Source organism: Diabrotica virgifera, chromosome 1, assembly GCF_917563875.1.
Source record: "Diabrotica virgifera virgifera chromosome 1, PGI_DIABVI_V3a".
Classification (NCBI taxonomy): domain Eukaryota; kingdom Metazoa; phylum Arthropoda; class Insecta; order Coleoptera; family Chrysomelidae; genus Diabrotica; species Diabrotica virgifera.
In genome coordinates this window covers 254077435-254101267 of record NC_065443.1, presented here as the reverse complement: position 1 = coordinate 254101267, position 23833 = coordinate 254077435, and the positions used below count along the sequence as shown (strand labels likewise).

At 32.8% G+C, this 23833-nt stretch overlaps 1 protein-coding gene across 1 annotated transcript; it reads right to left on the bottom strand.

Annotated features, from left to right (window-relative positions):
- Positions 1 to 327: 327 nt before the first annotated feature.
- On the bottom strand, positions 328 to 22928 carry LOC114334229 (opsin, ultraviolet-sensitive-like). The gene is made up of 6 exons (XM_028284264.2): positions 22835 to 22928; positions 18962 to 19159; positions 8049 to 8395; positions 4560 to 4732; positions 4244 to 4506; positions 328 to 1206 (listed from the first exon to the last, which is right to left on the bottom strand). Exons 1-6 carry the CDS (start codon positions 22870 to 22872, stop codon positions 1104 to 1106), a joined length of 1122 nt encoding a protein of 373 aa, XP_028140065.2. The 5' UTR covers positions 22873 to 22928; the 3' UTR covers positions 328 to 1103.
- Positions 22929 to 23833: the final 905 nt, after the last annotated feature.

Genomic DNA, 23833 nt, shown 5'->3' with positions numbered 1-23833 from the left:
GAAAGAAAAAGGGCTACTCACTAACTCTTGCCAAAAAATCGGCACTTACAATACTACAAATACAGTGCAGAATACAACGCAGAAATACAGTGCTTTTTGGAAGCAACAAATTCACCAAAGCTATTTGATAGGTAGTAAACAAAAACTGCTGGCTGCACTGCTGCACAACTTCTTTTATTTTCACCTGGAGTCCATTAAGATGCCCTTACATTACAATGTAATGTAAGGGCATTTTGCTCCATCAAAATACTGGCCAGTGAGTTTGGATTTATCATATTCATCGACCAAAGAATTTACACTGGAGGGGTAGGAATAATCAAACTACAGTTATATTCAATTGCTTGTATTATATTTGATTAGTTATGTACAGTTTTTTTGATAACAATTTTATAACAGGTAGTTCAAAATTTTCAAGTGCCTTACATTTACTTCTAATTTATTTTCTGATAGAAACCGCAGAGGTATTATAAAATCAGCTCGATGTTTTTTTACAAATAAATTTGTTAGGTTTTTTTTTTTGAATATGTGTGGTTATACCACAGATGATAAAGTGTTATCAAATGCAAATACCTTTTTGAATAGCCCGTGTCATCATTTTTCTGATTATTTCCAAACAAAATCGATTACAATTCGATACAAATCTAGTATGTTATTTGAGAATTATATATCTGATTTTCTAGCATAAAATGAGTTGCAAAAAATTCGCAACATTCTTTTTTGTACTAGATAATTATTGCTATTGCAAAAATGTGTATTTTAGGTTACGTACATTTTTACATTAATTTTTACAATAATAATAATACAAGTTTACTACATTTTTACAATAATAATAATTATGCAGTACTTATTCTTAATATTCTTGTAATTAAGAATCCTATCACATTATTGTTCTTCTCTATTTGAATATCCTTTTTCCAAACACGTGTTTTCCACTTGATATTATTACTTTTGAAAAAAAAAGAGAGATGGAAGGTTTTCGATAACTTTATAATTTCCTGCCATTTTAATAATCATTTTGGAATTTTCGTATAATACGAACATCAAAAACAACACTTATACTCTAAAATCAGATAAATCTCGAATAATTAATCCATCTTCAGACACTACGCTGTTGCAGATTGCTGTGCTGTTGCTTCAGTGGCAGTAGACTGCGTATCAGATGGTTCATTTACACCTAGCCAAGGAAGGCGCTTCATGAGCTCTTGTCTGAAAAAAATTATAATAAATACGAATTCTAGATTTTTACTATTTTCGATGGGGATAAGCTACAATTTTAATTTGAAATTAAGTTTATTTATTTGACGAATATAATAGGTCTGGATCCCGCGTATGAAAAAAAAGTTGATTAATAGCAAGCTGAAAATTTGTTAATAGCTTAAGGGTGTCTAGTCGGATAAACTTTGATATATGGGAACACTGGAACAGGGGCAGTTTTAATTGTGGAACAGGTTAAAAATTTGGAACGGTCAGACCACGAAAACGGCACATTTATTTTGTCCGACAGAACAGACTTAAACTCTCCGAACAGAGATTAAACTCTCATGCAAAAATCAGGCTGATATTTATCACCTGTCATAATTCCTGTCATTTGACATATTCTACATGTTCCACTCATTAAAACGCCCATTTGGTGAAAAATAGCAGTCTGATTTTTGCATGAGAGTTTAATCTCTGTTTGGAGAGTTTAGGGCCGGTTGTTCGAACGCTAATCCACATTGATCACTATCAAATACTTAATTACTGTCACAACTGTCAATGTCAACTTTGGTTGGGTTGCCGAAAACATAATTATTGATGACAATTATGAAATTAGTTAATCAATTATGTTAATAATTGTTATGTTAATTGACTAACTAATTTCATAATTATAATTAACTATCTTTTCAGCAACCCAACCAAAGTTGACATTGACAGTTGTGACAGTAATTAAATATTTGATAGTGATCAATGTTGATTAGCGTTCGAACAACCGGCCCTTAGTCTGTTCTGTCGGACAAAATACATGTGCCGTTTTCGTGGTCTGACCGTTCCAAATTTTTAACCTGTTCCACAATTAAAACTTCCCCACTTCCCCTGTTACAGTGTTCCCATATATCAAGGTTTGTCCGACTAGACACCCTTAAGCTATTAACAAATTTTCAGCTTGCTATTAATCAACTTTTTTTTCATACGCGGGATCCAGACCTATAAGCATAAACCAACATATCAATAACAAAAATAGACATAAACATCTGAGATCAAATAAATTTAAATAAGAAAATTGTGAAAAATGAAATAAGTAGCTTAATTCACTTGCAGACATCACATATCCATGTATCAAACTCTGGACCAGCACAATCACAATGAGCCCACGCATTATGCACTTAATCCAGTTTTTCCACTGTTATCCGTGGAAAAAGTATTTGGCAAAACATATTATATTCAGCATCGGCAGAGCCATGAGATTCTTGACCCAACAACGGATCGGGCTCACTGTCTACATTAAACTGGATAACGTGTTGTTCCTCAGAGTCTTCTTCTTCAGAATCAGTCTTATTTTACTTTGTCCGTTTGTTTCGCCTTGCAGTTTTATTTTTATTCTTTGCCTTTGCCTTGGATAATTTATTTTCTTTTTCTTGTCTCTTCAAATTTTGATTTGCTAAATCATACAGGGTGAAGACTACGGCAGCTTTTCTTCCTCAAAGACCTAATTATGGTATATTCCATAATTAGGCACCAACGACTGTCCATAATTGGATTTGTACATTAGTTCAAACTATTATTAACATTTTTTTAAGTAGTAATGTTTTAATTACAGAGTGTCATAAAATATTAAAATAAAGGTATTATCGATATACTCAATTGCATAACAAGTCTGTATTCATGCATAATAACCAATAATAGGCACTCGTTAAATATATACCTATGAAATTTTCTGTGAGACGATAAAACAAAATGCGCCTGCCAGATATGTATCGTTCGCGCATCTGACACAGAGGTGTGAATGCGATAATAAAGAGAGTGACTGAAATAGAAGATGGTCTTGTAATGCGTTTCCAACTTATAGTTTCGGAGAAATCAAGTAATTCCATATTAGGACACTATTCCATATTTGGTTAATTTCCTCTATTATTTTGGTATTCTCTTTCGTATACTGTAGTTCCTACAATACGTTAGAACTTTTCTTAAAATAACATGAAATACTAATTTTAAATCGGTGCCAAACCATTTTAAATAAGTAATTTTTTACTTCCAAATCTCGAACCGAAATTAATGATGGGCGTACAATGGGACAACTGGATAGTTGAAGATCGGTCTAGTTGAGACCTGTATTCTTGAAATAGTCAATCAGAGCAAACCGCTACGCCAAATTGTCGAATGTGGATTTAGCTTGAATGGATTATTTTCAATTGTCGCCTTAAATGAACAGTAAAACTTGATATACGTCCGGACGAAGGACCAAAAAAGTTATAATCGATCCAGCTCGAAGGACCAGAGATGTTATAAGAAACTTATAATGTTATGAGAAACCAAAATTTATTTTCACAAGATGCAAATGTTAACACCTCAATTTTGTAGCGGTACTTTTTTAACAATTGACGTAAGTAAAAAAAGAGTTTTGTACTTCTTTTTCTTACAAGACCTCTTTTTTTATTTTAGCATTAGCTCCGATGATGACGTTTATGTCGAAAGCGCTCAGCTAAAGAAATAAATTATTTACACACTTTGATATACTACATTTTTTATTTCCTCTATTCATTCAAGTGTGTACAAACTTATCAGTCTTTCAACTATTTTTTATAAGAAACTACTCCGATTTAAATGAACTGTATATTTGATGGTTAAGAAGTGTACAATAACGAGATATGGATTTCGCCGAACGTTTATTCTGCAACTCTGAACATAAATGAACGAATAGTTTGTTACTTTTCGATAGGAGTATAATTTATATTGAGATGAGTGGTTTGTACTGCAGTCTTATTTTAAATACCATATAATATGCTTTTCTTACAAAGGAGAAAATATAGAGGAGGAGGATGCTTTTATTTATATTGATTTTGATGCTACCTGTAGCTATTGTAGGTAGTAACCATGTCAACCAGTAACCGCTGTAAGCCCTTTGGTATTCCTGCAAATAATTCTGTGTTGTCAACATATCGAATATGATTTATAAACTCCGAGTTGATTACCCATCATTTACTTTGTCGAAAGATGACTTTATGGCAGATATTGTCCTTTTTATACATTATTTTTTTATACGTACCTATATCTTGGATGACTGATGGCATAAATATAAGGATCTATACAAGCTACCAGCTTGCAAGTACATGCAGGTATCATGGACACTCCAGGAGTTAACAACGACTGATCCCCGAACGCCCCGATCAGAGCCAGAACAGCGTAAGGTGTCCAGGAAGCAACGAACAAGAAACATACAGTCAGTGCAGCCTTAGCTATCCTCATCTCCGCAGATTCATTCTGTTGTTGCTGGTTAGCTCGAAGGGACTCTACATTCATTTTCTTTGCCTAAAAATATGAATTATTAAGTATTTAGTACAGCATTAGAAGATTAAGTTTACCTGTTCTCTTAACGCTTTTTCGTGGCTGAATACTTTGCTAACGATGTGGCTGTAGAAATAGATGATCAGTGACATTGGGAGGACATATGAGAACGTAAAGATGGTACCAACAAATACTTTATTATTGAACGTCCTAGTCAAGTAGTCAAAGCTACAAGTAGTTAAAAAGCCCTCTAAAAATAAATAAAAATATTGTGCTGAGGCTATCTCTTGGTGGCATTTACAGTCGGAAAAATGAAAGAATACCCATGAACGAACATAATAAAACACGCTGTATTTTCCTGTCACCGTGTCACAAAGAAAATTGTCCAGTGCAAGTGCATGTAACAATAATTGTTGCATGTACTTGCGCTGGCCAATTTTTTGTCTGACACGGTGACAGGAAAATACAGCGTGTTTTATATGTTCGTTCATGGGTATTTTTTCATTTTTCCTACTGTATGTAATTTACTATTCTAATTGGAAAATAAGCCACAATTTAACTTGAAACATGATTTTATTGACGTTTCGACTTCCACTTTAGAGGTCGTTATCTAAAATACAAAATGTATTTCCCAATTAGATAAATTAGGTAAATTACATAAATAAAAATTCCTGTAAACTCTGCATATAGACAAAGGGCGTAGCCGGGTAAGATGATGAAAAATGCCCCAACTCGATTCGAATTGCATATAGGTCAACGTTTAGCACATATAGAGAAACTCACTTTCTGAAATTTTTAGCCCCCTAGGTGGTCACGTGACCCACCTAAGCCTAATTAGGCTTTTTATGTTTTTATTTTTTATCTCAGCCGCATCGAGAGCTAGCGAAAAACTTTAAATAAAAAAGTTGTAAGTTTCAAAAAGTTCTGTCCAAATTTTTTTTTATTTTTTGGCCGGAAATTCAAATTTTAGGATGATTTTAAAATTTTAATTAAATATAAAAAATAACTAAGACATTCGTTCTCACGAAAAAAATTTATAACGTGTATTTTTGCATAATGTTTCACCCTGAATTTTTCAGATTTTTAAAATTGGTAAGACGTACTTTTAATAAAAATAAAAAACCGTATTTTTTCGCTTTTTGATACAATTTTATACAGGGTGTTTAAAAAAGGTCACACAGTCACTAGTACAGGTAAAAAACTAAAAAATAATTGGGGTTCGCTTAATAAAAAATTTTTGTAATGTCATCCATTTTCAAGATACAGGCCGTTGAAGAAAACAAAATTTTACACATTTTTTACGATTTTGCCGAAACTACTGGCAACATTGTAATACAATTTGGCAGGTTTTAAGAGGTAGTTATTGTTTATTTTTTCACATACAATTAAGAATTTTATATTCATCATTGGCGCGCATACGGGTTTTGGTCTGAATTTTTAAAGAAAAAAAATAGTACCCCACTGACATATTTCAAATTAACAATCATTTTTGAATTCCTCGTTCAATTTATGACAAAAAATCTATCTTCTCATTTTTTCATACGACGCGCCATTTTTATGCAAGAAATAAAATATTTTAATCCTTACAAAGTATTCTTCTTCTTCTTCTTGACTGGCTTTACAACTCGGGGTGAGTCTTCGCCGCATCCACTATGGCCCTCCATCGTCTGCGATCTTGCGCTTCGATTTACCATTGTTGTACCCCAATCCTAGATAGATCGGTTTCAACATCATCCTTCCATCTTTTTCTGGGACGGCTCACTGATCTTCTACCGTCTGGTCTCTCGAAGAACACTGTCTTTAGCACTCTGTCTTCCTCTGATCTTACTACATGACCTGCCCATCTTATCCGATTAGCTTTTATATGTCTGACGATGTTTTCAGTACCATATAGAGTCACCAATTCAGCATTGCGGCGCCTTCTCCACTCTCCTGTCAACTCATCTCTTTGAGGACCAAATATCATTCTGAGGACTTTCCTTTCAAATATCAGCAATTTATTTATTTCTCGCTGATGTAGAGTCCATGTTTCACTCCTATATGTAACAACTGGGCGAATAATTGACATGTACAGTCTTAATTTAGATTGTCTTACAAAGTATTGGAATTAAGTTTTTCTATGGATGTACATAATATTATGAGTGTAATGTAGATGTATTCGCGGTGTGCAAGTACTTGGAAGGGATACAAGAAACGATCGTGCGCGAACAGTGGAGAAATCTTGCAACTTTCTTAAATAATTCATTGTTAGTTGAAATTGTCAAATTGACGTACATTTCATAACTACTGTCATTGAAGAAGAAAAATTATATATTGCTCCATAATATTGATATGATATGCAATTATTATATAAAGGTAAATTTAATTAATTGTATTTTGCTTGCAGTACTGCATTTTAATAACTAATTTTATTTACTTCATACAATTGTTTACGTTTTAATAACATAACCTGAATCTTATTTTTCTTCTTATTATTTTTTGGACTATGTCCTTGAAAATTATCCAGTAACCAAGACTAATATAATTGACCAACATAATTAAAAGTGCGAATAAAGTTGCAGAGCGTAGAAACCAGGTGTCGCTTTGCCGAACTTGCACGGTCCCAATAGAAACTTACATAGAAATTCGAATACTTTTTAAGGATTAAAATATTTTATTTCTTGCATAAAAATGGCGCGTCGTATGAAAAAATGGGAAGATAGATTTTTTGTCAAAAATTGAACGAGAAATTCAAAACTGATTGTTAATTTGAAATATGTCAGTGGCGTACTATCTTTTTTCTTTAAAAATTCAGACATTACCCGTATGCGCGCCAATGATGAATATAAAATTCTTATTATAATACAATTATAATTATAATATATAATTCGTATGTGAAAAAATGAACAATAACTACCTTTTAAAACCTGCCAAATTTTATTACAATGCCAGTAGTTTCGGCAAAATCGTAAAAAATGTGTAAAATTTTGTTTTCTTCAACGCCCTGTATCTTGAAAATGGATGACATTACAAAATTTTTTTATTAAGCAAACCCCAATTATTTTTTAGTTTTTTACCTGTACTAATGACTGTGTGACTTTTTTTAAACACCCTGTATAAAATTATATCAAAAAGTGAAAAAATGCTGTTTTTTATTTTTAAAAGTACGTTTCACCAATTTTAAAAATCTGAAAAAATTCAGGGTGAAACATTATGCAAAAATACATGTTATAAATTTTTTTCGTGAGACGAATGTCTTAGTTATTTTCTATATTTATTTAAAATTTTAAAATCGTCCTAAAATTTGAATTTACGGCCAAAAAATAAAAAAAAAATTTCGGACAGAACTTTTTGAAACTTACAACTTTTTTATTTAAAATTTTTCGCTAGTTCTCGATGCGGCTGAGATAAAAAATAAAAACATAAAAAGCCTAATTAGGCTCTAGGTGGGTCACGTGACCACCTAGGGGACTAAAAATTTCAGAAAGTGAGTTTCTCTATATGTGCTAAACGTTGACCTATATGCAATTCGAATCGAGTTGGGGGCATTTTTCATCATCTTACCCGGCTACGCCCTTTACTCTTACCTGGAGAAAATCGTCCCCAAATTTCTAATAAAGGAAAAATCGTCCAAGGTACAGTGTAGATCCATACCATGATGATCATTAAAAAAGCCTTCACTTTAGAAATTTTTCCGTCAAACGGCCTGGTGATTGTTGTGTATCTGTCGTAGGCTATACAAGCGTTTGTCATTCCAGCACCTATTCCCGACAGCGATCCCATAGCTGCGAAAATCTGGCAACCCGTATGACCCAAAGCATATCCGTGATGGAAGGTATTGTATAGGAAGATTGGAGCTTTCAGCATCATGAAGAAATCACAGAAGGCTAGATTTACCACGAACATATTAGACGCTGTTCGAAGAGATTTTGCCCTAAAATAAAACAAATTTAGAGATTGTCAAACAAAAAGGTCATACTCATCGTCAGAGACGAAAAGGCCACTGGAACCTCAAAAAACTCTAAGAATCGTACGAACGAGCTAAATTTTGCTGAGAATATCAATTTTGGGACTCCAAAAAGATACAAAATATTTTGCCACTCCTACCCATGTACTTATTTCCCCTAAAAGCCAAATCAAAGTGGGGGGGGGGGGGAGACGAAAAACATAGGTTTACCAGGATGGCAAAAAATTGGTACAATTAAACAGGTACAATAAAATCAGGTACAAGGAATGTACCTGAGAATATTTTGAACAAAAATTTTTATTCGCACTTTTTGCGTAAAATAAATCGTTCTCTCAGAAACAACGATTGAAGCGACCGGCGATTTTGAATGTCAGTCACATGCGTCGAAAACAATTTTTTAAATAAAATTTCTATCAACTCAACGGTAAAAATTCAATATCTTTTGATTAGAGTGTCCTATCGACAAAAATCAAAAAGCCATTTAAAGGTGAAGAGTGTATCTTTTGCACACTGCAAGTTGCTTATTATAAGTTGCATAAAACCAAAAGCATGCTTCGAACAACCGAAATGAAGACACTAAGCAATAGCAGGGAAGACAAGAACGGATAGAATACGAAAGAACATCATCAGGGAACAATGTGGCCTGTAAGTTATAGTAAGATGGGGTAGGCAAAGACGAAGAGAATGGTTCAGTCATATAAAAAGAATGGAGGAGCACAGACTACCAAGAATTGCGCTAGAAGGAAAACCAGCTGGCAAGCATCCATCGGGGAGACCACCAAAAAGATGGAGATATAGCTGGCAGTCTACCTCTCAAGAAATACTTCAATGTCGGAATTAACAGATCGATAGATCTACAACAAGTATAAGAAGAAGAAAAAGAAGAAGTTGCATCTTGCAAGCTGTTAAATAAGTTGCCGATTTTTGTCTTATGAGTCTTATGAGATCAATAAAATTTATTACTTCCATGAACAGGTTACTATGGAATATCCATTGAAAGAACCTAATATTAAAAACCTCTAATATAAAATTTCGATTGTCTATGAAATATGCGTAAAAACGCTGACTTTATTTGGCATTTCAAATGATCTCACATAACGGAAAAAACTTCCACGAAGAAGAAATTGGGTCGAATTTGTAGCTGAAGTTATGTCATTTCGAAAAACGTACTTGTGCAATAGGGCTTTTCATCGATTGTCGTTTGTTTCGAGCTTCTGTCAGATGTTGTATAATCTGTGTATATTATTAAGATACACGGATTATATGAAATATGAAAGAAGCTCGAAACAAATTATTGTGAATGAAAAGCCCTGTCGAAAAGAAGCAGTTTTATACGTTTTATACGTTTTAAATTGTTATGCGAAAGTTAAAATTCAGCGTTTTCTAGGCATATTTTAAATGCCTCATATTTGCAGCCAAAACTCAAAATCGAAATTTCATGTTATAGATATTGAAGATTAGGCTCTATAGATTACTAGAGAAATTAATGATAAATTTTAATGATCTCATGAAAATCGTAAAAAATTGACAAAAATTGCGCAACGCTTACTTATGTGGCACCTTTATAAAAACTGACTTCATTTTCGGCAAAATGCAAAATGTACATACAGAGTCGGTATTTTCTTATCGATGGTATGCGCCTTTAATAAGAGCAACAAAGAGACATGTATTTATTAAACATTTAAAACGGGTTAGAAGATGTGGGACGGTCGAACGTGGCGGAACTGGGAAGGGTCACCAAAAAATTTCGGGTCGTAGGTAATGGCTTTTTCAGACAGTGTTGCCAAAGTTGGAAATTATCAAAAGAAAATATTAAAATAGAAAAAATAATATATTTTAACTTTTTGTAAACAGATATAATAAACAAATTATTTAAAAGAAAAAAACTTAAGTAAAAAATATTGTTTTCGCCAATTTTAAAAAATGTGAAAACGTTGAATTATATTTCAACGTTTATTTTTTTATTAGTTTTTTGTTTTAAATAATTTGGTTAGTACCTACACTATTTGTTAACAAAAATTAATATAATATGTTTTCTACTTTAATTATACAAGTTTTTCTGTCCCAGAGACTTTGTAAACACAACTTTTCCGTCATAAGATCAGACAGAAGGACAAATGAGGTGTAAGAGTGAAAGCTCTTAACCCAAGGATGTTATTAAAGTGAGAAACTTGATCGCACAAGTACTATTTTAAAGTCGCCGAAATAGTACAAGCGAGATATTATTCGACGCGCCGTAGCAAGGTGCTTCCGGTATTAGTCAAGTCAGTCCGTCCGACAAAAAATAGAATGACAAATGATGTGTCGAATGAGAACTTATAACCCAAAGATGGCATTAGAAGTAAGAAATTTGACCTCGGACTTCCGTTTATAGAGTTACAATCGGGAGTACGGTTTTAATGACGCCGAATTAATACAAGCAATGTATTATTTAACACGCTTTAGCAAGACGAAAACAAATGTATTGTACTATTTCGGTGATTTTAAAACAGTACTTCCGGTTGCAACTGATACCATCTTTGGGTTATAAGATCTAATTTGATACCTTGTCTTCGTATTGCTAAAGCGCATCGAATAATATGTCGCTTGTACTATTTCGGCGGCTTTAAAACACTACTTCCAGTTTCAACTCTGCAACCGGAAGTGTGAAGTCCAATTTCTCAGCTTTAATACCATCCTTAATTCGACACCTCATGCTTACTACGTACTACGTGGCGTTACAACCCTTCGTGGGTTTTAGCCCACTCGACAGCATGCCTTTACTCTTCTCTGTCTTAGACAATCTCTGTCCAGTTCTCCACGCCCGTAGCTTTCAGGTCTTCTGCTATATTCAGCCCTATTCTGTAACTTTTAACAAATCGAATAGAAATGACCAAGTCGAATCGTAATTACCCAAAATCGGAATGTTTGATATCTATCGCGTCATTTTTGTGTTTGGATCGGTATTCTGTAACTCATATCGTAATCGAAATCTCTGACTTCTATTTCACGCGGTTCTGAGGAGGTGGCAACCGCGCAGTAACCAGCGAAATTGTGTTCTGTGACCTATTTTGTTACTTGAAATATGACACCGTTGCCATTTCCTCAATGTTTTCATACTTTCTTCATACTATCCTCAAAGTTTTGAGAAGTAAATAAAATATTCGTGTAAATACTGGATGCAAAAAGCTCAAAAGAGGATAAATGGTTTTAAATTAAAGTTAATTAAAATTGATATAAAAAAGAAGATAAACTGATAAATAAAAAAGATAAGTGAAGATAAGAAGTATAAATGCTTTTAAATCAAAGATAAATTTAAATTGATGTTATTAATTCATTATTATTAATAAATTATTTAAAATTGATATTACTAATAATATGCAATCTTTAAGATTCGATTCCAGTTGAAATAACTGCTAAACAGCTTTTCCCAAAAATGGCATCTTTTCTATAATTTGTTCAGACTATGAGCGTTGACTGATAAATATACAAATATACTGGTATAATATTTATTTATCAATTAACGCATAAGAAGTCTATCGTATGCTATTCTTGTGCATTATACCATTGATTGCAATTGTACAAGAAATATGCGAACAAAATATGGCAACAATGTGAATGGGAAACATTCAGACGCCAAGTAGCAAATAAATAAGGTTAGGTCCAATTATTCATACTCGTACAACATGTCTAAATGAAATATATATAGTTCTCTAAACAAATAACACCACAGACTAAAAATTAAGCAGCTAAAAAAGGTACAAATACTATAAATAATTATAAATAAGTAGTATGTAATTAATTATTTTTATATATATAAAATATAAACGTCAAAACAAAACAAAATGCGCTTGCGTCAACCACAATTCCGATAATCGAAATCTCATCTCGACAGGGTAAATGCTGTCGAAGTGATTTCTATTCACATTACGATTGTAGAGATTCCGAAGTAGTTATGGAATACGGATTTGGACTATTTCTATTCGACTTGGTCACTTCTATTCGATTTTACTGACTTCTATCATCGAAATGAGTTACAGAATAGGCATGATTATCTTGCTACCGGAGTTGAGTGTTTTAATAACGTAGGAGTTATATTCGATAGACAGACGGACGGACAGACTTGCACAAAGCCGGTAAAATATAATGTTTTTCGTCTTGCTAAAGCGCATCCAATAATAAGTCGTTTATAATATTTATTGGGCGACTTTAAAATAGTACTTCAAGTTTCAACTCTAAAACTGGAAGTGCAAGGTTAAATTTCTCACCTTAATAAGATCGTTGGGTAATGAACTTTCATTCGACAGCTCATTTGTCCTGTCTTATCTAATGACGGAAAAGTTGTGTTTACAAAGTCTCTGAGAGAGACAGACATGCGTAATTATCCATCAAAGAAGAAAAAAATAATAATACAGTGATGAGCGCGCTAATAACCGGCAAAATAACGCAAAAGATGGAAAACTTAATACGTTGTGAAATAAAAAGAGATGAAACTAGTAGATGTGTAAAATTATCGATAGGAACCTATAAGTTTACATTACATCAGGTACATAGTTTCCCTCCTTTAGACGTCTGTGACAGAAAACATTTAGAATTTTATAAAATTCTCCTGTCACGGTTAGATTTGTTATACTCCTCAGATATGTCTAAAGGTGCGAAACTATGTAATGTTATGTAAATTTATAGGTTCCTATCGATAATTTTACATCTCTATTAGTTTCATCTCTTTTTATTTCACAACGTATTATGCTTTCCATCTTTTGAGTTATTTTGCCGGTTCTTAATAGCGCACTCATTACTGTACCTATATTATTTTTTGTGAACAAATAAGTACATCTACTAAACAAATTATTTAAAAGAAAAATATAAGTAAAAAAATAAACGTTGAATTATAACTCAATTTGTTTATTAGGTATATCTGTTTACAAAAAGTTAACTATATTATTTTTTCTACTTTAATATTTTCTTTTGATAATTTCCAAATTCGGCAACGCTGTCTGACAAAGCCATGCCTACAACGCGAAATTTTTTGGTGACCCTTCCTACTTCGGCCGCCCAATATCTTCTAACCCGTTTTAAATGTATAATAAATGCATGTCTCTTTGTTGCTCTTATTAAAGGCCCATACCATCGATAAGAAAATACCGACTCTGTATAGTCGAAGCAATAAAGCACTGATCCTCCGAAAAAAAAAGGACAAGACGGATCTTAATAATAATTGTTTTTGAATTCGATTCGTGAATTGCACTAGGAAACTTTGTAAAGTGCATCTCAAACAGACAATAAAAAAAATTCAGAATTCAGTCGCTGAAAACGAATATGACGTCAAAAGTGATCTCCGGAGTACCTGGTGCCCAGGGTACCTACTGTGTACCTAGTCTTGTGGAGTTTTCGGCAAATTCATTAATAATTAGCCAAAAATCATTACTCGGGGTTTTTTGGCTCGCTGACGACGAATATGACATCGGAAGTGCTCTACGGAGTACTTGATACCCAGGGTAGGTACCTACTGTTTATCTCGTTTTCTGGAGTTTTTGGCAAATTCATTAAAAAATTAGTTAAAACTCATTACTTAGGGGTTTTTGGGGTCTCTGACGACGAATATGACATAGGAAGTGATCTCCGGTGTATCTGGTACCCAGGGTACCTACTGTTTATCACGTAACTAATGGTGTTTGACTAATTTTTTAACGAATTTGCCAAAAACTCCAGAAAGCGAGGTAAACAGTAGGTACCCTGGGTACCAGGTACTCCGTAGATCACTTCCGATGTCATATTCGTCGTCAGCGACCCAAAACCCCCCCGAGTAATGATTTTTGGTTAATTTTTTAATGAATTTGCCGATAACTACATAATAGGTAGGTACTCTGGGCACCAAGGTATTCCGGAGATCGCAATAATCCCCGAGTAACAATTTTTGACAAATTTTTTAATATATTTTTTGCCGAACATTCCACAAGAGAGCTAAACAATAGGTAGGTACCCTAGGCACCAAGTACTCCGAAAATCACTTCCGATGTCATATTCATCGTTAGCGGCCCCAAAAACCCCCGAGTAATGATTTTTGACTATTTTTTTAATGAATTTTAATGACGAGGTAAACAGTAGGTACCCTTGGCAACAGGTACTCAGGAGATCACTTTTGACGTCATATTCGTTTTCAGCGACCCCAAAAACCCCCAAGTAACAAAATTGAACTCATTTCCGCCGATAATTGACGAGTTCTGAATTTTTTTATTGTCTGTTTGAGACGCACTTCAAGAATGCATTTTTTTGGATGCAGTTTTTCAATAATATATAATGGCTCTGAGTCACAAAGTTTCCTGGCGCATTCACGAATCGAATGCAAAAAGAATTATTAAGATCCGTCTTGTCCTTTTTTTCGGGGGTAAGGCCGATTTTAGTGCTTTATTGCTTCGTCTAATACGAAAGTTGTTCTCTCTTTAAAACCCATTTAGATTTTTGTCGATAGGACACTCTGATCAAAAGATATCGAATTTTTACCGTCGAGTTGATACAAATTTCATTTAAGAAATTTATTTAGCGCTCGTGACTTACATTTAAAATCGTCGGTCGCTTCAAGCATTGTTTCCGACAGTGGTTCAGTCTACATACACAGAAAGTGCTAATAGACGGTGCTTGAACCGTCCGTCGCCCCCGTTAGCGAAATTATTCCGATTCGATTTTTTTGCACAAACTTACTCAAACAGAGTTTGTCAAGAGTGAATTTCTTCACTTCCTACAATTTTTTTTAGATTATGTGGGTCATTCAGAGCAAAAATGGTATATTGTGATTTTTCTCTAAAATTTATTGTTGTCGAGTTAAACGCGATTTAATATTTGAAAAATGCGATAACTCAATTAAAAATTATTATTATGAAAGTCAGAAATTATTATTAACCAAATCAAGGTAAAAATTGTTTAAACAATTTTTTTAAAACAAATTCACAAACATTTTTTTCACTTCGAACAAAAGTTTTTTTTTAGATAATTTGGGTCATTATGAGCAGAAAAAGTCTCTTGTGATTTTTCTCTAAAATTGATTGTCGATTTATACGCGATTTAAAATATGAAAAATGGCCATTTTCAAGGCTTACCTAATAACTAGATTAAAAATTATTAGATATTATATATATAGCGCTAATTGTTAATAATTAAAAATAACATCTTTGTAATAAAATAATGACAAAAATTTCTTTAGGATCTTGAAGGAGGGAATTTAAACTTTGATTTGGTCACTTTCTGACTTTCATAAGAATAATTTTAGAGACAAATCACCAGAGACCTTTGTTGCTCAGAATGACCCATATAATCTAAAAAAAAATGTACAAAGTGAAGAAATTGATTTTTTTTATTTGTTTAAAAATATTATTTAAACAATTTTCCGACCGCGGCACCTCCTGGCACCCTGTGGATTTGTTATAAGGACCTTTTTTGAGCAAGTTTGTGCAAAAAATACGAATCGGAATAATTTACCTAACGAGGGCGACGATACAGCTTGGACTATAGCGCTAATTGTTAATAATAATTAAAAATAACAGCTTTGTAATAAAATAATGACAAAAATTTCTTCAGGATCTTGAAGGAGGGATTTTAATCTTTTATTTGATCACTTTCTGACGTTCATAATAATAATTTTTATTCGACTTATTAAGCCTTGAAAATGGCCATTTTCGCATTTTTTTTAAATCCTAAATCGCGTATAACTCGCAATAGTTAATTTTAGAGAAAAATGACAAGAGACCTTTATTGCTCAGAATTAACCAAATTATCTAAAAAAAAATTTCGAAATGAAAAAATGTATTTTGTGAATTTGTTTAAAAAAATTGTTTAAACAATTTTTCGACCACGGCACCGACTGGCACCCTGTGGATTTGTTATAAAGACCTCTTTTTGAGTAAGGTTGTGTAAAAAAAATCGAATCGGAATAATTTCGCTAACGGGGGAGACGGTACAGCCCCGTCTATAATAACATTTTTGTTCAAAATTATCTCAGCTACATTTCTTGTTTGAAACGGGCCCAAAATTAATAGTCTAGGCGCCAGAGGGGTCACAGTGTCCTTTTCAATTCTGATGGACAAACTCAACGGTTTCTTATGGATTTTTGGCTGCTGATTACGAATTTCGAGGGGGATTTCGATCTGAGTGGTCAAAAAATTGTTATAAACAATTTAATTGTTTATAAATTGTTTATAAGGCTCTGGCTCATAAACTAAAAGAGATAAAAAAGAATGTTTCAAAAAAAATTTGTTCGCTAATAAAAAATGAAGAAAAATACGTTCACTAAACTTAAATCCAACAGTTAGAACTCAAGTTATTGTAAAATTAGTGCACAATGCAAATTGCAAATTGCAAAATAAGTATTTTTTGAAGCTTTATCGATCGTAACTTAGCTTCTACGCATGCAAATGAGCCCTAGAGGATCTCATTTTAAAGCTTCATTAATAGGCTTCCAAACAAAGTTTGTTAAATTATTTTATCTTCATTTGTTTTAAAGTTATAGCCGTTTGAAGTTATAATTTTCTTAAAAAAAGTGTACATCAATTTGTTTATAAGGGTTTCAAGTAAATTTAAGCTGTAAACATTTATACTTTAATTAACTTAAAAGTGAAACGTGATTAACGTGAAAAAAGTGATTAACTTAAATAATGATAGAAAACTTAAAAGGAACATTTTGAGCTTTTTAAAATGTTCGTAAGTTTATTTTTGGTCAAGATATCGATATTTTAATGATGCGCTATGAGGCGCAAAAGCGGGTCACAGTCAAGTATGTAAGTATTTTTCGATGCTTTATCGATCGTAACTCGGCTTCTACGCATGCAAATGAGCCAATATGTGATATCCATATAAAAATGAATCGAGTTCTTTTACAGCATCATCATTGCATATAAGACGAGCATTTATGTTGTGGCGGCATACACACAATTGACGTGCCTTGATGATGTTGCAAAAGAACTAGATCCACTTTATATGGATATCATCTAGATCAGTGGTTCTCAACCTTTTTGAGTGATGTACCACCTACAGTTATTTTTATTATTTTTGGTACCACCTATATTTTTAAATTGTATTATCAATACTTAGTAAGTACTACTATTTTAATTTTTTCTGTGTTTTGTGTACCACCGCCAATAATGATATGTACCACCAGTGGTACATGTACCACAGATTGAGAACCTCTGATCTAGATAATTAGACTCTGAAGCCCCAGAAAGTTTTAGTTTTACTGTCCACAAGAACATACTTAGTACCACCATGTAACTGTAAAAATTGCTCTAAGAACTTATGCAAATGTAAAAAAGCTGAGATTCTCTGTATATCTCGATGCAGATGCATGAAAGATAATGTTTGGAAAAATAGTACTAATAAATAATATCAACTTACTTTTTAGTTATATTTCTGAAATATTAGATTTTAATGGTTTTTTTTCTCATTTAGTACAAAAAATTGAAGACAAAATAAATAGAATGAAAGGTGGTACGAGGTACAGTATGATGATTTAATTATAAAAATTATATGATATAATTTTATTAGGATCTTCAAAAATGAAAAATGAAGATAACGTATATAATATACATAGAAATTATAATCTGCATCGAGAAATTAGGGCTTGTCCATATGTGGGCGGTTTGCCAACGTCGACTGCGCGGTTTACCTGTTTCCCTCTGTTTTTCTTGGTATTAGGGTGAAACTTCAAAGGCGGCATTAGGGTGAGATCAAGTAAAACAGGTAAACCGCGCAGTCGACGTTGGCAAACCGCCCACATATAAACAAGCCCTTTGTTCGTGAACCTTTACGCGGTGAGTCAATCTCGCGCCTCAGAGCGCGCTATTAAAATATCGATATTTTGGCCAAAAATAAACATACGAACATTTTCTTAAGCTCAAAATGTTCCTTTTGAGTTCTTCTATCATTATTTTTAATTAAAGTACAAATGTTTATAGCTCAAATTTGCTTGAAACCCTTATAAACAAATTTATTTACAATTTTTTTAAGAAAATTTTAATTTTAAACGGATATAACTTTAAAACAAATGAAGACAAAGTAATTTAACACACTTTTTTTGGAAGCATATTCATTAAACTTTAAGATGAGACCTTCTAAGGCTCATTTGCATGCGTAAAAACCGAGTTACGATCGATAAAGCTTCGAAAAATACTTATTTTGCAATTTGCAATTTGCATTGTGCACTAATTTTACAATATCTTGAGTTCTAATCAATGGATTTAAGTTTAGTAAACGTTTTTTCTTTGTTTTTTATTAGCGAACAAATTTTATTTGAAACATTCTTTTTTATCTCTTTTAGTTTATGAACCAGAGCCTTATAAACAATTTATAAACAATTAAATTGTTTATAACAATTTTTTGACCACTCGGATCGAATTCCACCCTCGAAATTCGTAATCAGCAGCCAAAAATCCATAAGAAACCGTTGAGTTTGTCCATCAGAATTGAAAAGGACACGGTGACCTCTATTTGGCGCCTAGACTATAATATTCTCGGCAAAATTCAGCTTATTCGTATGATTTTTAAAGTGCGATAACTAGTACTTACGAGGAAAATATCCACAGCACCATTCCATTTCCAGTCATCGCAGCTATGAAGAAAAAGAAGTAAATGATGCCGAGCATGAAATGAAGGCTTTTGTCAACATCAGGAAATGCTAGCCAATGTTCTGGAATGTGGATGAGCTCTTCATTTGGTATATTCCAGCCCAGATGTTGGATTCGTCCGTCAAGGGGGTCCATCACCCTATTGTAAATACATAGTTGATTTAAATATATGTTTATATAAATTAAACGGTTTATCAATTTTTATTGTACTTTTTTACAAGACTGGACAAAATATGTAAAAGTTACTTTTTGCAGGGTGTTTGGTAAAGAATGGGCCATAGCTTAATCTTAGATTCCTGTGGTTAAAATAGATCGATTTAAGCTAGCTTACCTTAGTAGAAAAGTTGATAGTAACCGAAATACAGGGTGTCAAAGTTAAACTTTTATTTTATTTATTTTTGAATATTTCCTGACAGGCATGGAACAACAACACGAAATTTGGTAAGTGGTTCTGATACTGTCCACCCTACTATATTATGTTAAACAAACGTTTCTGGTGAAACACGTTCAAACGTGAATGGTTGTCCCTTCCCAAATTCTACGCCACTGACGGAATTGCTATTATAGTGCAATTTTCTGATTCTTCAATACTTTCTACGTAAATAACATACTCTTCATTCGTAACGATAAAGCCATCAGTTTTCGAGATATTTGAAGCTAAAAACGAAGGAGCATAATACATTAATCAAAATAAGTGTGTCTTTTCATTTTTAACTTCAAATATCTCAAAAACTAATGGCTTTATCTTTACAAATGAAGAGTATATTATTTGCATAGAAAGTATTGGAGAATCTAAAAATTATGCTAAAATAGCAGTTTCATCAGCGACGTAGAATTTGGGAAGGGTCAACCATTGACTTTCCCCTGTCGTACGCCTCTGGTACTAGCCAGAAACGATTATTTCAGTCGGAAAAATGAAAGAATACCCATGAACGAACATATAAAACACGCTGTATTTTCCTGTCACCGTATCACAAAGAAAATTTCCCAGCGCAAGTAAATGTATTAATAATTATTACATGTACTTGTGCTGGCCTATTTTTTGTATGACAAGGTGACAGGAAAATACAGCGTGTTTTATATGTTCGTTCATGGGTATTCTTTCATTTTTCCTCTTGTAATTTAGTAGGATATACAGTACCTACACTTTCTGCCAAGTATCATAAGGATATGTCAAATAGTTTTATAGTACCGGGCATACATAGTTCTTAAAGTTTTAAATAAAGAATAAATTATTTAAGAAAAGAATACATTTTTTAAGAGAGAGATAGAGGGAGAGAGATAGAGAGAGATAGAGAGAGATAGAGAGAGAGAGAGAGAGAAAGAGAGGGAGAGAGAGAGAGAGAGAGAGAGTAAGAGAGAAAGAGAGAGATAGAGAGAGAGAGAGAAGATAATAGATAAATTATTTTAGTCGTGTAATAATAGGTCTGGATCCCGCGTATGAAAAAAAAGTTGATTAATAGCAAGCTGAAAATTTGTTAATAGCTTAAGGGTGTCTAGTCGGATAAACTCTGATATATGGGAACACTAGAACAGGGGCAGTTTTAATTGTGGAACAGGTTAAACATTTGGAACGGTCACACGACTAAAACGTCACATTTATTTTGTCCGACAGAACAAACTTAAACTCTCCGAACAGAGATTAAACTCGCATGCAAAAATCAGATTGCTATTTATCACCAAATGGGCGTTTTAATGAGTGGAACATGTACAATATGTCAAATGACAGGAATTATGACAGGTGATAAATAGCAGTCTGATTTTTGCATGAGAGTTTAATCTCTGTTCGGAGAGTTTAAGTCTGTTCTGTCGGACAAAATTAATGTGCCGTTTTCGTGGTGTGACCGTTCCAAATTTTTAACCTGTTCCACAATTAAAATTGCCCCTGTTCCAGTATTCCCATATATCAAAGTTTATCCGACTAGACACCCTTAAGCTATTAACAAATTTTCAGCTTGCTATTAATCAACTTTTTTTTCATACGCGGGATCCAGACCTATAAATGTATGTGTTATGTTGTATTGTTTTCGAATTTTGTCGGGGTGATCATATTATTTTTATAAGTTTTTGTAAAAACTGAGACAACTAGTTACCGATATTTATGTTTCTGCTTTGGGCAGTACTATATAAAGACCGATATAGTTTTATGTAACAAAACTGTGCTACAATGTATTTTCAAATAAAGTATACTTACCATACTTTTTTAAATTGGTAGATATTAGTAAATTGGAAAGATTTTTGACAAAGCAGTACAAAGGAGTACCCCTACTTATATTCAACGTGTTAAATTGCACTAGAAGTTAGACTGAAGTCGAACTAAGCCAACTTTATTCATATCGATTATGGATTAATGACTTATGCACATGTTTTCGTAATAGAATACTGCATAATTATCTGCGTGTCTATATTGGTGCAAGATTTAGGTGAAGAGTGACTAGGTAGGTACTGCGTACTAGAAAAAACAACCAAGAAAATCAGGTAAAAAGGTGTTGATTAATTATTTGTGATCTCAAAGGACACCGCACACATCTTATGGAAAATATAATGTCACTCAAATGAAATAAAATTTACATGAATAGATGCGTCCTGAAATTTCAATAATTTGATACCATTGCGCCAACTCTGAATTTTGCTTAATTAGGGCGTTAATTGTAATTAAAGTTTATCGAAATCGCATTTTGAAGTCCATAAAACTGGCATTCATAAATAATATTAGTCTAGCGGCTAACCTACTTTATTATCAATAATAATAGGAAACGATAAGAGTAAGCCTCTGCCTTAATCTCTCGAGAAAGATTTATGGAGTAAGCGAATAACAAGATCTTTTTCTCTCTTTGACACACGTACATTCCTATTTGATTTTAGATTTATTTTTATCAATTTACGCTCTTGTTAATCAAAATACAGAGTTGGCGCAATGGTATCAAATTATTGAAATTTCAGGACGCATCGATTCATGTAAATTTTATTTCATTTGAGTGACATTATATTTTCCATAAGATGTGTGCGGTTTCCTTTTCTACTCATAAAGAGTGGGGAACAGAATACTAATCAACAGAACATTTACGAAAACGTAAACGTCAAAAACTGTAAAAGAAAGAGAAAAAAAGGTAGAAAGATCATAAGAAAAATGTTGATCGAAAAAATAGAAGGCAGAGAAGAATGGAGAAAACTGGTGGAAACAAAGAAACATTGGAAATCGCAAAAAAATCAGAATGGGCAAATTCATCAATAAAAAAATCATGTAATTATACATAATTACAAATAATAACTAATAATAGGTACATCTAAAATGTAATATTTGTATATTCAAATGTTTAAAAATATTTTGAGCTGTTTCTCTTGACATGAAACTTGGAAGAAGACTCAAGAGGATCACGTCCTATACTCCCAAAGGAGTATAAAACTAGGAAACTTAGATAATGTGGAAATATGGTAAAAGGATACAAAATAACTAGTAAAACTTATATTTGTAGCAAAAAACGGGACGCCAAGAAAGGTGTAGACTAAAGACTAAAGAATATAGAGATTATATTAAAAAAAAAATTAACCTAGATCGTATATTAAAGAAAATGGGAAACAAAATAATAAGTTTACATAGAATTAGACCCCGTACGTATGAGGATGTTAAACACCTCGTTTGCATAATGCCACGTTTCAAGTTACCAAGAAACAAATGGTGTCATACACATGCAAACGCGCGTTTATCATAAAAACGCGGTGTTAAGCGCTATCATGTGTACGGGGTCTTAGAAGGAGGAACTGCAAGAAAATGTTAAAAAAATTATTGTAAATTTCAAAATAATTAACATACCTGGCTGCTGGAGAAATGGTCCAGTTGAGCAACCCCATGTCTATGCCTGAGCCCCCACATGAGATTTGTATCGAACTGACGAAGGTGTTAAAGCCAAATCTGGTTTTTATAATAATTCCTTAATCGAATAAGGGTTGAACTAAAACCAGCTAATCTCGTTAAGCCTCTCTTTTAATGGAATTTAGAGATTTCTTTAATCGATAGCTGTCCAGGTTGATTGGTTTTGATTTATTTTATATAGGGAGATTTTAATAAAACTCAAATGATAGTGCACGTTTAGTCAAGGGTAATAAGGATTTTCTCGGGACACTCAAAGATCCAGGTAGCTGACTACTTTTTTTAGTTATTGTAGACCTATAGGAAGAAAACCGACCTGTTTCCTGCCTGGATTTCGCGTCCGTTTTTTAATTATTAACAATTTAATGCAAAAATCGCGATTTTTTCGATTTTGTGCACTCCATTCAAAAACTAAATAGTTGACATAAAATTAAAAAATTCAGTTTTTTAGAACATTGAAAAACCTTCAAAGTGACGATTTTTGAAAGTTAAAAAGTTAATTTGTTGCTACGCAAACTGCAAAATAAGGGAAAATCGTTATTTGTTAATAACTTTTACTAAAACTACCTTAGAACTTTAGTGTTTCACCCAAAGTTGGGTATTGGGGTACTTAAAAACCCTCAAAATTTGAGACCGATTCATTAATTAGTTTAAGAGTTATTCTATTTGTTTATCCCAGAGACCTTTATTTTGCAATAAGATAAGACAAAAAATAATGAAGATATAGTAGTATGCCAAATGAAAGTAGAGTAGAAGAGTGATAGTATCGTATCAGAATGTATTAAGAAAAAAAAATAAGGTTTTTATTTTATTTATACAAAATAGGTTTTTTCAAAAATTCTGATGCCAAATTTTTAAAATTTTGTAGTTTATAAACATTTAGAATAACTTTAAAAATGTTGTCCGTAGAAACAATATTTTTATATATTCGAAAATATAGTA

Excerpts from the sequence above, each read along its gene's own strand:
- LOC114334229 (XM_028284264.2), bottom strand. The coding sequence starts at position 22,872 with ATGGGGTTGCTCAACTGGACCATTTCTCCAGCAGCCAG. Across the intron at positions 19,160-22,834 it reads ACCATTTCTCCAGCAGCCAG|GGTGATGGACCCCCTTGACG; the intron begins GTATGTTAATTA and ends TATTTACAATAG. Across the intron at positions 4,733-8,048 it reads TTGGGGACGATTTTCTCCAG|AGGGCTTTTTAACTACTTGT; the intron begins GTAAGAGTAAAG and ends ATTTATTTTTAG.